This window comes from Lactuca serriola, chromosome 8 (assembly GCF_051521515.1).
Source record: "Lactuca serriola cultivar US96UC23 chromosome 8, Lser_US96UC23_V15, whole genome shotgun sequence".
Taxonomy (NCBI): Eukaryota; Viridiplantae; Streptophyta; class Magnoliopsida; order Asterales; family Asteraceae; genus Lactuca; species Lactuca serriola.
The window spans coordinates 69792690-69810103 of record NC_136415.1 but is presented as its reverse complement, the minus strand read 5'-3'; the positions used below and the strand labels follow the sequence as shown (position 1 = coordinate 69810103).

Genomic DNA, 17414 nt, shown 5'->3' with positions numbered 1-17414 from the left:
AGATACTCACAACAAGCTTGAACCTCGTAGTGAGCGATGTATTTTCATCGGCTACCCGCAGAAATCCTTTGGATATCTCTTCTATAGACCGAAGGACAATGTTGTCTTTGTTGCGAGGAGAGGAGTATTCCGAGAGCAAGAACTCATAAGCCAAGTAGACAGTGGGAGGTAAATCGAGCTTGAAGAGATTCAAGAATCGATAGATGAAGGAACCTCTACCGCTGGCACTCAACCCGAGGAGGAAACTCCGGTTGAACCAATTGACGAGTCCTTACCTCTTAGACATTCCGAAAGTGTTAGAGTTCAACCCCAGTTTTATGGTTATCATATTACTACCGAAGGGGATACATATATTAGTGATGGTACACTAATAAATCTAGATGAACCTAATAGCTATAAGGAAGCCATGGCAGGCCCGAAGTCTGCGAAATGGAAAGAGGTAATGGACAGCGAGATCCAGTCCATGTATGACAACCAAGTTTGGAATTTGGTTGATAATGTGCCCGGACATAAGACCGTTGGGTGCAAATGGATCTTCAAGAAGAAGACCGACGTGGATGGAAACGTACACACATATAAGGCGCGATTAGTTGCGAAGGGCTTTACTCAAACTCCCGGAGTTGACTATGATGAGACCTTCTCACCGGTTGCGAAGATAAAGTCTATTAGAGTGATGCTAGCCATTGCCGCATTTCATGATTATGAGATTTGGCAAATGGATGTCAAAACCGCTTTCCTTAATGGGAAGTTGGCTGAGGATGTTTTCATGGCTCAGCCAGAGGGTTTTGTTGATCCGAAGCATCCAAATATAGTGTGTAAGCTTGAGAAGTCCATTTATGGACTTAAGCAAGCGTCTCGCAGATGGAATCTTTGCTTTGATGAGAAAGTCAAAGAGTTTGGATTTGTACGAAGCGAAGATGAATCATGTGTATATGTCAAAGCCAGTGGGAGTATAGTAAGCTTCCTCGTTCTGTATTTCGATGACATACTACTCATAGGAAACGACGTCCCGACTCTGCAGGAGGTTAAGTCCTGGCTCGGGAAGTGCTTCGCTATGAAGGACCTCGGAGAGGCTTCCTATATTTTGGGATTAAGGATAGTGAGAGAGCGAAGTAAGAGACTAATAGGACTTAGTCAGAATACTTACTTAGAGAAGGTACTAAAACGTTTTAGTATGGAAAACTCGAAAAAGGGAGAATTACCGATACAAAGTAATGCCAAGTTGAGTAAGACTCAAAGTCCGAGTACCAAAGCTGAAATAGCAGAAATGAGCCGAGTACCATACGCTTCCGCATTTGGCTCAATCATGTACGCTATGACTTCTACTCGCCTTGATGTAGCCTTTGCTTTGAGCATGGTTAGCAGATATCAAGGGAATCCTGGCAGAGCCTATTGGATTGCGGTTAAGAATATCCGTAAGTACCTTCGGAGGACGAAGGAATGGTTCTTAGTCCTCGGAGGGAGTGATGACTTGAAGGTGCGAGGGTATAGTGACGCCAACTTTCAGACCGACATGGACAACTACCGTTCGTAGTCGGGCTGGGTCTTTACCCTAAATGGAGGAGCAGTAACTTGGAAAAGTTCCAAGCAGGAAACCATAGCTGATTCAACGTGTGAATCAGAGTACATTGCAGCGAGCGAAGCGTCGAAGGAGTCAATATGGTTAAAGAACTTCATCGGTGATCTTGGAGTTGTACCTGCCATAAAGGAGTCCATGGAGATTTTTTGTGATAATGAAGGAGCGGTTGCCTTGACCAAGGAACCGAGGGATCATGGTAGATCTCGACATATCGACAGAAAATATCACTTTATTAGACATCGTGTAGAAGAAGGACAACTCGTAGTGAAGAGGATATCATCAGAAGATAACCCAGCAGATCCGCTTACGAAGGGACTGAGTAGGGTTAAGCACTTGCAGCATGCTAGGAGTATTGGGTTGAAGGATGATATTAGTATAGATTAGATAGTAGTAGAAACGTGTAATAGATAAATGTAATTAATATTTGATGATTAAATAAAAGAGTATTATTTATGAGTAATGTTACTGTCTTATGTTAATTGTTTAACTATTGTTTCATTTTGCATGTTTTGACTTCCAGAATAATTGAGTTTATTAAGAATAATCGAATTATTCAAATTGTCCACAATTGTTCATATGTTGGAAGTAGGTATGAATGAAGATTGTCATGAATTGGTGTGTAGATTGTCTAAATGGTATTAGACATAGCAAAAGTTTGCTACAATGTTCATGAGTGTTTATGAACTAGTTTTGAGCATTGGAACAAACCCGCGCTTGCTGGAATCACCTTATGGAATGTGATAAAAAGGGTGATCGCAAGACAATAATATCATATAGTCTTAAAACCTAGATATATGGTTTGTTATTTGTTAATTGATTGTACATTGATAATGCGAAACCGCATCAATAACTTGATGTTATAAAACGCATTGTTGTGTATAGTTGATTAATGAATAAGTAAATGCATATAAGTCGAAGTTTATCTGTTACTTTTATCCTAAGAGGGTAAAAGCGATATCTCGGCCGCTCGATGATTTGATTTGACTTATGTGCCGGGCCCGGTCAGAACTGAATTGATATGTTCGATTAAGTTCTATGTCAAATAAATTGGAGATCGAGAAACCAAATGCTAGACAAATTAGTTCCATATAAATGTCAGCATGATATCTAAACAGAGGACTATACGATCCCTTATCTGAAGGACAAGATTGATTAGATCAGAGTTTGACAGCGTCTTTAAGAGCTACGATTGCTAATTGGATTATATTTGTGCATATAGTTACTAGACTTATCCAAGTGGGAGACTGTTGGAATGGTGTCTAAGGCTGCAACTATATTAGGCAAATACTTGATTATACTCGTTCCCCCAAGTGTTGGGCAACCAGTTTCTTACCAGTACCTATATTGTCATTCGATTAGGTACACTTGTCTGGCTGTGTAAAAAAATTTGTTCGTTTCCTTAAGTAACTAATAGCTTAATTTGAAAAAACTTGAATGGCATTGTGTTCTAAAGTGGAGAACTTTTTTTTTCCAGTACTACTCAATATATGTTGTGCAAGTTATGGAATGTTGGCCATTAACTAAAAATGGTGATATTACTATTTCTGCTATATGATATAAATTGTTGATATGCATGTGTGATGTGCACCTGAAAAGTTGGGTTATTCTGGTAGGATAAGTATAGGTGTGAGGTATGCATATGAATATCTTCTAAGTTCTAAATGATATCATGTGCCTTTGCAATGTTTTGTTACATTTATTAGACATTTAGGCATGTATGTAGTGGCGGACCTATGTAGGGCATTTGGGGTCCCGGGCCACTGCTCAATTTCCGGTACGCAGTGTAAATTTTTTTTTTTTGGTTTTTTCTATTAGGTGCACCCGCTTGAAGTACGAGGGACACCCCTACTAAAACAATATGCGTCCGCCACTGCATGTATGGTAATGTTTATAATAAACATAGCAACATGCCACATCAAATGCTTAACAAAGAAAATATTGTTTGCACTTTGAATGGGAATTAAACTCACCTCGCTCAAGATCCAAATGGATTATGCTTCATTTGCAATTCCAAAACGTGAACTTCAATTCCCAAACATAACCATTAACCATGTTTCACATTTTTTGTTACAGTTCTTGATTTTCAGACTTTATTCTACAAGAAATATTTTAGGTACTTCATAAAGCGTTCTTCAAGTTTTTATGCAATTTCTTGATTAACCTTATCTCTCAAATATTTAACCTATTTCACCTTTCTTCTCATTTTTTTTACTCTGTGTGTGATTTCTGAAGGTCTTGATTTTTTCTATTTAGGATTGATTTCTGAATAAGCAATGCCCTTTTTTTCAAGGGTAAATGGCACAAAAAACACTCTTTTTATACAGAAATTCGATTTTGACACCGTGTTTTTTTGTGTCAATTTTGACACTGTGTTTTCCAATTTGTTACAATTCTGAGCACTTGACCGGTTAATTAGGTTACATGCTGACGTGGCATGATGACGTGTCAGTTTTGATGACGTGGCATGCGGACATGATATGCTGACGTGTCAAAATTGATTTTTTTCCCACAAAAAACACTAAGTTTTCACTTTTTTTTCGATTTTGACACTAAGTTTAATTTTTTATTTCGATTTTGACACATTTTTATTTAAATACAAGGGGTTTTTTTCTTACATTCAAAGCATTAGTTATATTATGAGAATCAAACTAACCATAAGCTTCTAATAAAATGTAAAAATTTGATGGGTTGCAAACTTGATATCCGAGTTTTGATCGACTACACGCCTCCAAACCTCCAAACACATTTTAAAGTTGCATATTTAATATAAAATACAATTTTTATATAACTAATACATATTTATACATAATTTTATGGTTTGAGTGTAAAAGAAACGTATTTATACAAAACTATGGTTTTTAAATGAAAACAAAAACATATTTATACGGTTTCAAATAGAAAATTGTCAACATTGAACAAAATTGGAAAAAATAATGATCGGTTTGGAACAAAAAAACAGAGTGTCAAAGTTGAAAGAAAAAATTAAACTCTGTGTCAAAATCGAAAAAAAAAAATGAAAACTTAGTGTTTTTTGTGAGAAAAAAAATTCAATTTTGACACGTCAGCATATCATGTCAACGTGTCACGTCATCATGCCACGTCAGCATGCAACCTGGTTAACCAGTCAAGTGGTCAGAATTGTAACAATTTGGAAAACACAGTGTCAAAATTGACACAAAAAAACATGGTGTCAAAATCGAATTTCTGTGTAAAAAAAGTGTTTTTTGTGCTATTTACCCTTTTTTCAATGGTTTACACATAAAATAATTTTTTTTAAACACTCGAAAAAGTGTTTATCAACATATCTTTTTGACGATACAGAAGCTAATCCAAACACTTTTTTAAAAACTTTGTTTTACTACTGTAAAAGTTAATACGCTCTTAAAGTGTTTTTTTTTTGTTTCAAAACTTAATCCCAAATACCCCCTAAACTATGGTTGTTGGTATGATGTGCAACTAAAGTATAGTTGTGATATGATTGCATCCTCTTATTAGTATGATGTACACCCAAATTGTGGTTGTGATATGATTGTATCCTTTTGTTAGTGTGTTGAACACCGTAAGCACGTATTAAAATTCATAAACACAAGAAAATAATATTTGGTTTTACTTTATACTAGTTTTAGGGGTTTACACTTCGGTTTCACTTCCTTTTGTTCATCAATATTAATTCAATTTCTTACTTTGAAGACTCAAATCTTTAGTCTTTGGATCAACATAAACTTGCTTTTTTGGAGGATCTGTGAGACTAAACTGAGTGCATCTTTGTCCTCATCATCTTTATCGGAGTAATCAAAGACAAACCTCATCTTTCTATTCTTGCCTTCACCATCTTCCCTTGAACTTCATTTGTTGTATCTTACCACTATCATTTTCTATTGATTCTTAGCAAGAACTTGAGCATCATTAGAAAGAGGAATGACATTATCAGATTTTACTGGGGAAAAATCTGGCTTTGGTTTTGTATATGCACGAATCCACATGCAAGCTACTGAGCCTAAAATCCCACAATAGTTTTTATCATTTTGGGATTTTTTTTTTGTTTTGAAATTGATGAATTTTTGATTTATATGGAACTGCTTTCACCTACTGTTCAAGGGCTTGTTCCTTATGGCTTCCATTTTGAATATCCTTTCCCTGATCAGATTTAGGGCTTGATTTCTCAACCTTTTTTATATTGAAATGACATTGAGCTGATTATAGGTGTTCCCAGAACTGTGTTTCACAAATTGAATATCAAACAACCAGAAAAAGTTGTCAAAATGTACTAGAATCACATATTACCATACACTTTTAGATCTAATTAGTTTAGATGTAATCGGTATCAACAAAAACAACCATAAGTCCATGATCAATTAACAGACCACTAATAAATTGAGACTAAAGCTACTCATGAATCTATTATCAGCTCAGGTTTTGGTTGACAGTAACAAATTTATAAGAGTAAATGTTACCACCAATAATAACGCACAAGAAAAAGTTATTCAATACCTGTGGGAATGGGTTTGTCAGATCCAAGGAAACCATGAAATCTTGATAGAGGAGTTTGAATCATGTTGTAGGGTAAATGTCTTTCTATCATTAACTTCCTTATCCCAAAATTCTGAGCAATTTGTTGCAACTGCTGCTGTTTGCACGGGATCATCTTTAGGAATGAGTACAACTCTAGCTCTAAACCTATTCTGAGCTCTATCCAACAACAAACTATCCCCCATAGAAAACGAAATCATATTGTACGTTGAATTCAAGTACCCTGTGCGCCTCAGTGAACTGAAGGAAACATATCCTACATACGTGTCATGAAAAGAAGACTCAAGTGTTTGATTAGATTCCTGCCAGATCTCAGATTGAAAATCTTCATCTACACCCTGCTTGATAATTATATTAAAGCGCAGATACCGATTGTTGCATTTAGTGAACATCAAAATCCCAGAAAAGTGATTGTACCAATTGTGTGGAAGCTGCATATTATAAGTCTTCACCCAGTCGATCCAAACTACAGACTCCCTCATCCAAATGTCAATGTTTGAAAGGTTGATACTCATAAAGTAATCTTTGGCATTTCCCTGCCACAAAACAAACACATTCCATTATGAGTCACCTGTATTCTTCTTATGCTTGGGTTTATATATGTACAAAGAGAATGAAAATGAAAAGCCAAACCTGGAGCATGGTGTTTAGTAATATGTCACCATCAAGTGGACCAAGTTTGTTGTTCCCCCACAATGAGAATTTCCACAACCATTTACAGTTTGAAATATCTCCAAAACTTTCAAGTGAGTTACAATCATCCGCTATGACAACAGCTATACTTGATGGCAGCTCCAACAATTCTACAAGATGGAAGCAGTATTTTACATTGAGACATTTCAGTCGAGGAATTCGACTAAAATTTAATCTTGAAAACTTATTCCCATGTAGATCGAGTTCTTGCAAGTTAGGAAACTCCCAAACACCAGTAGAGCTGATGTCTCCATTTCCCAAAAAGCAACCACTGAGATCCAACTTTCTCAAGCATCCATTAAAAAAGCGTAGCCCTACGTGGTTTATGTTGTGAGGACGAAAAAGCTATAGGAGATGTTCTACATTCTCCCTATTTTGTTGAATCCTTGAAGAATTAAAAAGTTGATTGCAGTTTAAGAGTACAAGAGTCTCAAGTTTCTTGGACCGGGTAATGGGTGGAAGCATCTGAAGATTGAAACAACCGTCTATCACTACGTAAACTAGCTTTTCCAAATGCCCAAATGATGGGTGAATTTCTATTAATTTTCTACATCCCCTAATCATAATTTTTTACTTTTTAAAATCGCAGCTTCATACCAGGTACAATATATCCCGAAAATTCATCCATTTGAATCGGTAATAGCAGCACATCGTAGCTCATGTGCATCATTTTTCATTCGAACTAGAGGGCAATGAGTTAGATTTTCTTGGAGGTATTTACTTTTTCTCTATTAAACATTCATATACCTCCTCTAATCCAATTCCACGCTTCTTATTTGAAGTTTGAATTTAATCCCTATACTTTGTTAGTATATCGGTATAAGTCCGTATATTTTTTTTTCAATAACTTTTTACACATGTAATTACTTTTTTATCTTTAAATAATTATCAAAAATTATATTAGTTTATAAATACTTATTTAACAAATGTCTCAAGAAAATACAATTTAATAAAATAAGTATATGATATACTTTACAATTTTTTTGGCAAAAAATGACTAAAAAGCCGGATAAGAAAAAATGAAAAAAATACAAGGTTTTTTCCAAGAAAATAATAAATTTGAGGTTTAATCCGAAAAAAAAACAAGAAAAAAAATAATAATAAGATATTGTTTTAGATTAACCCTATAATTTAATTAAATTAGTTTTTCTCAGTCGTGATGTCCACGGGTTATAACCTATACATGCTTCTTTTTTGTTTGGAGATGAGCATGTTACCTTCCTTTCAGTCAAGGTCCATTGTAGTTATTGTAAAAAGTTTCTGAGAAGAAGATATATTAAGAATAAATAAAACTTTATAGTTTGTTTGATAATGAAGTTTTTTTGTTTTTTTTTTTTTTTTTTGTTAATGAAATGGATCCAATTGTGGACCAGCTAGTTTATGACGAAGCTAAGCCAATGTACCACAACTTCAAAATAAATAAATAAATAAAAGAAAAAACACTGATTTGGACTATGGACTTATGGCACTTGGTGATGATCAAGATTAATATGTCCCAATATCTTGAAGATTAATATGACCCAGTACGTATGTTGCACACCATAAGTTAACAGGAATATATACCTGTTGCTCCAGCAGAAACAATGCAGAAAAAAGAGAAAACAAAACTAACCTTAAATTTCTGATCAGTTTCCCGTTTTTACTCTTAGACCCAAAAACAAATAATGACAATAACCAAGCAAGAAAGTAAATAGAGAATAACACAAAAGATTTACATGGTTCAACAAACTTGCTACATCCACACTAGAAGGGAGAGCTTTATATTAGGATAGGAAATTGACCTCCCTTTTATCCTCTACAATTTTCGTGATTCATTTTTCTTTTCTTACTGCCTCTCTTCACTGAGTATTACACAAATAGATACATGGACCAAATGGCCTTTGGCCTAGCGGTAAGGAGTGAGTCTCTCAAATGAGAGGTCATGGGTTCAAGTCTCTTAGGAGGTATATGTGGAATTTAGGAGTAGGTTAACCTTCTTTGAAGTTTCAAAAAAAAAATATAGATACATGGGCCATATAACTTGGGCTAGTTAACTAAATTAACTAGGCTGCCCAAATTTACAATATCTTTGATGGGACCACTTTCCCAATGGAAGCTATTTTGAGTATTTTCACAACTTTTTTGTCCAATAAGAATCTGAAAAAGGACATAACCTATTTTGAAAGCTATAAGTTCAGAAGATTCGTCAAGTAACAGAGGAATTAATTAAGTGGATGATAACGAAATATGATGATTCTAGAGTTAAAAGAAAGGATGTTTGACCGAGTTTGACGATGCATCGAACACAAGTTTTCGATTTGATATCAATTTGATTTGTCTCCATTCTCCTTCCACGTTTCAACTGCTTGTTTGTTTTTGGTCTGTTTAGCTTGTATAAGTGATGTTTGAAGAAAATTTGTAATGTATGAAAAAGTAATATTTTCTGCTAATAAAAAAAATACAAAAAACCGATAATTGTTTATATAAAAAGAAAAAAAATCAGCAATTGTTTAAACACTTAGAATTTTATATTGTAATCTTTGAGTTTTTTAAACAAGTGAATGATTGACTTACAAAAATAAATAAATAAATAAAAACCTAAAGCAGGAAGCTAGAGAAAACATCCAAAAAAATTACATAGGAATTGATATATCTGGATTTTCAATCCAAAAAATCCAATATATACATATTTAGGGAAAATGACTTAAAAGCCCAACGAAGTTTTGAAACCGTTTAAAAAACACCAATCATGTTTTGTTTGTTCAAAAAAACCCAAGAAACTTAACATTTTGTCTAAAAAGCCCAACTAAGTTACAATTTCCTAAAAGTCAAATAAAAGAAATAGATGACGTGACTTATTACCGTATCGAAAAAATGACTTGTTAGGCCAACAAAGTTTCCAAAACGTTTAAAAAACTCCAATAATGTTTTGACTGTTCAAAAAAAACCCAACGAACTTAAACAAAACAAAATTGGGATTTTTTGAACAATTTGAAACTTTGTTGGACTTTTTAGACAAAATGTTAAGTTCGTTGGGATTTTTTGAACAAACAAAACATGATTGGGGTTTTTTGAATGGTTTGAAAACTTCGTTGGGCTTTTAAGTCATTTTCCCTACATATTTATGATTCCTATTTGTCATCCAATCGAAAGACCAAAGAACAATGTGCTCCACAATTATGCTTTAGTATTATGAAAGAAGCGTTGCACCCTTTGGGGATGTTTTTAGATTCTTCAAACACGTTAATAGCAGCCTCTACGTTTCCTCGGAGTATTTTCCAAAAATGTCTGATAAACTCGATAGAATACCCATCAGGGTGAGGCAATCTGGAAGACCCACACTACCATTATACCATACGAGTTGTTTTATTTCATTACTAGTGAAAGGTCTTTCCAGCAACTCCCTGTCTATAACTGAAAGTTTCTTGAAACTTGAGTGAGCATGAACAGGTCTAGGAGACTAGGACCAACACGTTCTTGAAACCTGTTTTTGAAAGATTCAAGATAAACATCTTTTACTTCAGCCGAGTTGGAGGCCATTTGAGAGAATGCCATGAATCTTTTTCTTTCTCCTACTATGGTTGTGAAACAGTTTAGAATTTTCATCCCCCTGAGAAGCCCACTGCCCATTTGGCTGTAAACTGTTGGGCCTCGTACCTTCCTTCTTTTTCTTCAATTTCTAGCCAGACTTTTAAAGCCGGCAATCTTTCTTGAACATCTGCCTGGGAGGTCTGTGGCTTGTCCATCTTGAAGGAATGCCAATCCTTTCCACAATGACAAACAAACAAGTTTTTGGAACGGAAAGGAACGGCTCCATTTCATTCCCTCCTCCATTCCGCCTTTGCAAACAGGTATTTAGCTTATTTGAATAACCAAGTCATGCAATCTCATATCATAAAGACGGCGCAAAACTAAACATTTTAAATAACTTCCACCCAATTACAACTACTAATTACTCTGGAATACCCATATACCCCAAGTATCTCTATTGTCGTAAATGATGCAAAAATAATGAATTAAGCTTCAAAACTATATTGGAAACAGAGAAACTCAGAAACCCACAGAAATAGAATGAAAAGTCAGGAAAATATTGATAACGGTCAATAACAAGGCTACAAAAATATCCTCAAATCTATAAATAAATAAAAAAACCCACCAAGACTTACAACCAAAGTGATCGTCGTCGCAGCATGCAGTAATCATGATATGAAAGAATATCAAGAAAGCTGGAAATAGGTGATGGGGAAACACAGATGGAAATGTCATTTTTGTAGACTTTGTTTCACAATAACAGTACTCATAAAAGTAAATGTTATCATATAATGATGATAATGTAAGAGAAAAAGTTGATAGTGAACTACGAGATGCCAGATCCTTGAAATAACTGTCGGGCAGTATTGGATAACCTGTCGCCATAGTGTTGCCATAAGATCTCGATGGAAGACTTCGAATCATGTTGTTGGATAGTAAACGTGTTTGAACCATCTTCATTTTCCTTGTCCCAAAATTCTGAGCCATCTGCTGTTTGCACCTGATCATCACCTTCATTTCCCCTTGGAACAAGCTCACCTCCAACGTAACTTGCAGCTGCATACGACTGCTGACCCATGTCGTCTATGGAAAACGTGATCATATTGTATGATGAATTCAAAAATGCAGTGTGCTTCAGTTTATTAAATGAGACATATCCTACGGAAATACTGGTTTCATCATATTTGGTCTCCAATTTTTCATTATCAGACTCCTCCCAAACCTCAGATTGAGAATCTTGAACTATCTCCTGCTTGATGATTATATTCACACACGGACATGGTAATTTGGTAACAATGCATATTAAAAACCCACAAAAGTCATCATACCAATCATTTGGAAGATGCTGTGTAAATGTGTTTCCCTTAAAGAGTCTACTAACAAACCCCTTTGGAATCTGCGGTTGAATAGTGATACTAATATAGTAATCTTCAATAGCACGCCCCTTTCATGGAAAACAGAGTCAATTATCCTTAATTATGTTTCGATTTATATGATAAAGAATAGAATACGAAAGGTAGGTAGAGCCAAACCTGGAGCATGGAGTGTAGTAATTTGTCACCACCAAGTTTATTGTTCCTCAGGAGTGAGACTTTCCACAACCATTTACAGTTTGAAATGTCTCCAAAGCTTTCAAGTGATGTACAACGATCTGCCTTAACAACAGCTATACTTGATGGGAGCTCAGACAATTCTACAAGGTGTCTACAACCTGACACGTCCAGCATTTTGACCCGAGGGAGTTGTAAGCAACTAAAATTTAATTGTGAAAATTCATTTGATCTTAGATCGAGTTTTCCCAAGTTAGGCAAATCCCAAGCAGCAGTGCTCATGTCCTTATCTCTCAAATTGCAGTAGCTAAGAACCAACTCTCTTAAGCCATTCTGAAATAGCCGTAGCCCAGTAAGGTCCTTTTGTATTTTCTTAACTTCCGTGTCACTAGTATCTAAATGAAGATGTGGAAAATTGTCCATGTTCAGTGGTTGGATTTCTGAGAGTTTAAAAAGTTCAGGGCATCCTGTGAATGTAAGGGTCTCGAGTATCTTTAATCGGGTAATGGGTGGAAACATCTCAAGACTGAAACAATGCTCTACAGATAAGAAAACAAGTCTTTTCAAGCACCCAATAGATGGATGAATCTCTTTTATAGTCGGACATTGAGAAAGACGGAATCTTTCAAGATTTGGAATTCCGTCAAAATCTGGTGTCCTGATGAGGTTATTCACATTATGAAGTTCCATGATTCTCAAACTTGGGAGATACTGCTCTATACAAATGCAAACAAGTCAAAAGTGTATAAAGGTTGTAGAAGTTCAAGGAATATCTATATAAAATTAATTTAAAAAAATCATGATATGCTCGTTCAGTGACATATATACTATTTCCGTATCTCATGATAATCAGAAAAAATCAATTCATGCCATCTGTAAATGAAACATTTAGATTGATACAAATTAGGTTCACTTGATGGACGATAGTAATCCAATAAAAAAAACCACAAACATTTTGTCAACCCGAACTGATGACATCGGTTTTCATAATGGGAGTTGATCCGTACACAACAACTTTAATTTTGCCATACACAAGACTTTATTCTTTAAAGGGTTATGGATCACTTTCTTTTCATAGTAGTTATCATTTATCAATCAATAAAATGTACATTTAGATAGAAATATTAGCCAAATAATAATACGATATTTATATTCAAAAACTCAACGAAAATAACTTTTTTTAATGTCGAAACATGAGGGTTTTTATACGAGGCATGAGCTTGATATAAAATACCATGGATTAGAATCTCAATATCATATGAAACAAGTGATTATTCAAAAAGTTCATGGTTATTACATATGAATTGTCTAAAAAATTTAATCGCTATAAAACCAAATCAAAATCGGTTATCCATACTTTTTGAAAAAAAAAATGAAAAAAAGAAAAGGTAAGTGATTAGTTGACCCAGATAACAAATGGAATAGACTGTCTATTTGGTTGACCCGAATTTTGAACACCCCTAACTTCATGGATCCTTTTAAAAAAAGTCTTGTCACCCTACATAGCATGGATCCTTTTTAACAAGCTTTATGTTGATTACTCATGTTATTTAATGGTACATGACATGTGATGTGAAGTTTATATTTCATACATCACATTTATGATTTATTCCCAACAATTAAATCTTTTTCGCAACAAAATGTGAGATGTTTCATGAAATAACACTTATATATTTCATTACTAAAATAAAAACAAAACCAGGTTTAAAAAACACAAAGAACATATATAAAGATATATAATGATTCATGCTTTAGTCTGTTAGCTAGTTATAGAAACGCTACAACCGAGATTGTTTCACGAAGCCAATAACTAGTGACATAACTATTTGCTTCGTCTATCACTTTCTTTAATTTAATAATTAAATAAAATAGCATTACCTTATAACCCTCCCAAAGTTGTTTTGGCCGTATGCAACCCAATTTTAGAAAACAAAGCTTCCTTGGTGAAAAGTGAGTGGGCAAGGGATTTGCAAGACCACCATTCCATTCAATCCACCGAAGGTTCTTCATGTTTGCAACAATTGGAGGAAGATGTATCGGATCAGCCAACAAAACACTCTTTATCGCTTCAATCATGTCAAGCTCCTGTGACAGAGGAACAAAATTAATGATGTCAGTTGCATAAGAGTGCTTCTTTTTATACATGTATATCATGAAAAACTAGCTTAACCATTACCATCATAGCATCCATAGCACATATTGTTCGGAGATCTTCCTCCTTCCAAACTCTACTATGCTTTTCAGGATCCTTAGGGTGTTCCCCTCTAACAATGTAGTGTCCCATTTCTTGCACCAGGTCATGCATATCAAACATTCCATCTGAAGAAATATTTATGAGAGCCTTTTGTATCAACACCTTCAGTCCTATGATAGGATGAAAGCCACAAGCATTAAGTATCATCATTGCTCTTTCATTTTTATACTCCCCTCTGAAGAAACATGCAATATCAAGGAACAACTCTTTCTCAACCCCTTTAAGTCCATCAAAGCTGATTTTGAGCTTTTCCACAATTTCAGTCTCTGGGATCTCTTTCAGCCTGGTTAATGCACTCCTCCACTCATTCATGTCTTTGTCACACAGAAAAGAACCAAGAACTTTGATTGCTAACGGAAGCCCACCGGCATAAAAAACCACATCTTTTGAAAGCTGCTCATAATCTTTCCGAGGTCTGTCATCCTGGAACGCATGCTTGCAAAATAGCTTAATAGCCTCATCATTGTTTAACAATCTAATATTGTGGATCACATTCACCCTGTGTGCATTTAACACATGCTCATCTCTAGTTGTGATTATTATTCGGCTTCCTTCACCAAACCAGTCATACGACCCAGCTAATGCTTTTAGTTGGTCAAGGTGATCAACATCATCAAGAACAATCAACAGCTTTCTGTGGCATAACCTACTTCGTATCATGCGTCTTCCTTCCTCGATTCTCCTGATTACCTGTGGTTGCTTTTGTTTTAAAACACCCGAAAGGATGTTTTCTTGCAAGCTTTCCAAGCCATTCTTACTTGATTCCTCCCGGATATTTTTTACAAAGCAGGAACCATCAAACTTGCTAGAGATTTCATCATATATAGAAGAAGCAAGAGTAGTCTTACCACCACCCCCAACCCCCCATATTCCAATCATGCGCACACCACCTAACCCAATTTGTAACTCCAATTGTAAAGCTTGCATGCGAGCCGCTATTCCTATCAGGTTCCCATTTGCACCTAAAGTTACTAGCTTCAATCTCTGTGAAATTGTGTCAACAATTTCTTTGATAACCTTTGATTCATGCCTACACTTTGGATATACAAGGATAATTAACACACACTCAAATTAATAAAAGAGGTAATTTGTTTGATGCCTCATGAAGAAAAAAGGGGGGGGGGGGGGGGGGGTCCTAAACTCCTAATCACCCTTTATATTTCAGATTGACACATTCAAAATAGAACTTTCAAAATAAATATCACAAATAGTTTGCAACAATTTTCATTGGAAACATCGGCGAGTTTCAAATAGCGAAAAGCAAAACAAGATGGTTTATTTGTTGTAGCTTCAAGTGAGGCATCATGTACGGACATTAATTAGAACTCTGAATGAAGCCATGATAACTTGATTTAAGCTTATCTATAATCCTTGAAGTTGAGATATCTTTTAACATACTAAACAGATCTATTGATCTAGTCAAGGCCACTGTTTATCTATTAAGGTCATTAACATCATCAAGTTACTTTAAACATTTGTATAAAACTTACAAGCTACATGTATAGGTGTGGGATAGAGCACACATTACTTGAGCATAAAAAGCGCAAAAAAGAAAAAGAAAATTACCCGTTGGCAATTTGCTTTGGTTCACATCCAGAGATGTTACCTGCGTCCGCAAGTGCTTGTCTCCAAGATGCAATCTTGGTCTTGTACTCCAACTCTTGCTTGGCATATATTTTTCCGTATTTCTTATTTTGTTCTCGCGGTGCAGAGAGCCATCCCCAAGGGTCATCCAAAAATGTTTGTACCAAAGTTTTAACTTTGTTCTTGTTCTCCAACTCATGTTTGGCAAGTGCTTCCCCATATTTTCTTCTTTGATTTTTCACTTCAGATGGTTCCACGTTATAAAATATGGGTATAACGATTTGGCCTCTCTTATCCTTGCATTCCATAATATGTACAAGTTCATCTAAGCACCATGAAGAATATGCATAGTTTTCAGAGAATACGATGACAGCAGTCTGCGATTCTTCTATAGCCTTTATAAGAGATGGACCAATCGATTCGCCCCGAGGAAGTGTTTCGTCATCCTTGTAAGTAAAGATCCCTTGTTGTTCAACAGCTGTGTAGAGATGATCCACAAACGTCTTACGAGTATCTTCTCCTCTAAAGCTGAGAAAAACATCATACTTCCACGACTGAGAAGTAAAGGCTGGAGCAGTAGCAGAAGAAGATGCCATTGATGTGTTGATTTGTTGAGATGGAAGGTATGTTGTTTAGAGCACCACAATAAAATGAACTATATATAAGCAGGTGTGGGTTTTCAAGAAATTTCAGATTTATCAAAAAGCCAATATTGTGTGTGTGTGTATAAATTATCAACTGGATAGACACCGTTACTCATAAACCTCAATTTAAAATGGAAAACGTTTTTTGTTCATTAAGGTGTAGTGATCTATGGTGACATGAGGTGAACCATTTTCACATACCAATTGATATCTCCTACTTATTTTTTCAAACACGCCAAAACTGAACTTAATAGTACTTAAGAGTAGATAAGACCAAACAGGTGGAATTATATATTCTTTTTTTTTTCCAAAAAGACAATAAGAAGGAACAAAGAGGAAATGTCCATTTCTTATCACACTGTTATTAAATTATTATAAATATGATATAGTACTGAAACTTTACAAAATCATTGGACCACGTAATTAGTTTACGATTACCTTTTACCATGATTGGACCAGGTGATGTATATATTTATTATTATTGATCAATTAATGATTACATTTCGTCATCATAACTATTTCTTCAAAACAAAATGTGAAAGAAACAATATTAGGTGAGAAGATTCAAAGTCCACTCAAACCTATTTACAATAAATTATGTAGAATTTGCTACCTACTTAATAAACTAAATGTTTCCATAATCTTTGTAGTTTGGACATTGGATTCCTTTTTGTCTTTCTTTTTATTGGTGGGTTGACTTTATAGAGAAGATGCAAATATATATTACTTATCTTAAAAGTTAACTTTTATATGCCTTATTTTGTCAAGGTATATTAATGAATATACATATTAAGATTTCCATCTTTTGTAGTTATAGGGCTAAAATAATTGTCTTTAATTTTTATTTTTTGTTAAAAACTGCTTTGACCTTCTCAAGATCTATATTGGTGGTTTTTTATGTTTTCATTTTTGTAAGCATTTGTTTGAATGAAATTACAAGTACTCATTAAAACTTAATTCCAAAAATAGAGATGATTAAAGCATGGAGTGAGTGAAATGAGTTGCTTACACATCATTGTAAAATAAACTTATATATGAAAGCATGAACATATTACAAAAAATAACTGTAA

At 34.9% G+C, this 17414-nt stretch overlaps 2 protein-coding genes across 2 annotated transcripts; both read right to left on the bottom strand.

The window, feature by feature from the left end:
- Window positions 1–6000: 6000 nt before the first annotated feature.
- On the bottom strand, window positions 6001–10527 carry LOC145066992 (uncharacterized). Its single transcript, XM_079014225.1, has 3 exons — window positions 10439–10527; window positions 6743–7073; window positions 6001–6645 (listed from the first exon to the last, which is right to left on the bottom strand). The coding sequence occupies exons 1-3, from the start codon at window positions 10525–10527 to the stop codon at window positions 6088–6090; spliced, it is 978 nt and encodes a 325-aa protein (XP_078870351.1). The 3' UTR covers window positions 6001–6087.
- Window positions 10528–10848: 321 nt separating this feature from the next.
- LOC145068379 (TMV resistance protein N-like) lies at window positions 10849–16531 on the bottom strand. The gene is made up of 5 exons (XM_079015336.1): window positions 15683–16531; window positions 14039–15146; window positions 13741–13947; window positions 11845–12573; window positions 10849–11756 (listed from the first exon to the last, which is right to left on the bottom strand). The coding sequence occupies exons 1-5, from the start codon at window positions 16294–16296 to the stop codon at window positions 11139–11141; spliced, it is 3276 nt and encodes a 1091-aa protein (XP_078871462.1). The 5' UTR covers window positions 16297–16531; the 3' UTR covers window positions 10849–11138.
- Window positions 16532–17414: the final 883 nt, after the last annotated feature.

What these genes read in the sequence shown, in the direction of transcription:
- LOC145066992 (XM_079014225.1), bottom strand. Translation starts at nt 10,527, where the DNA reads ATGGACAAGCCACAGACCTCCCAGGCAGATGTTCAAGAAAGATTGCCG. An exon ending in ATTGAAGAAAAAGAAGGAAG is followed by an intron (nt 7,074 to 10,438) that starts GTACGAGGCCCA and finishes GTTGGATCTCAG; the next exon opens with TGGTTGCTTTTTGGGAAATG. An exon ending in TACTAAACACCATGCTCCAG is followed by an intron (nt 6,646 to 6,742) that starts GTTTGGCTTTTC and finishes GTTTTGTGGCAG; the next exon opens with GGAAATGCCAAAGATTACTT.
- LOC145068379 (XM_079015336.1), bottom strand. Translation starts at nt 16,296, where the DNA reads ATGGCATCTTCTTCTGCTACTGCTCCAGCCTTTACTTCTCAGTCGTGG. An exon ending in CCAAAGCAAATTGCCAACGG is followed by an intron (nt 15,147 to 15,682) that starts GTAATTTTCTTT and finishes TCCAAAGTGTAG; the next exon opens with GCATGAATCAAAGGTTATCA. An exon ending in TACTACACTCCATGCTCCAG is followed by an intron (nt 11,757 to 11,844) that starts GTTTGGCTCTAC and finishes TTTCCATGAAAG; the next exon opens with GGGCGTGCTATTGAAGATTA.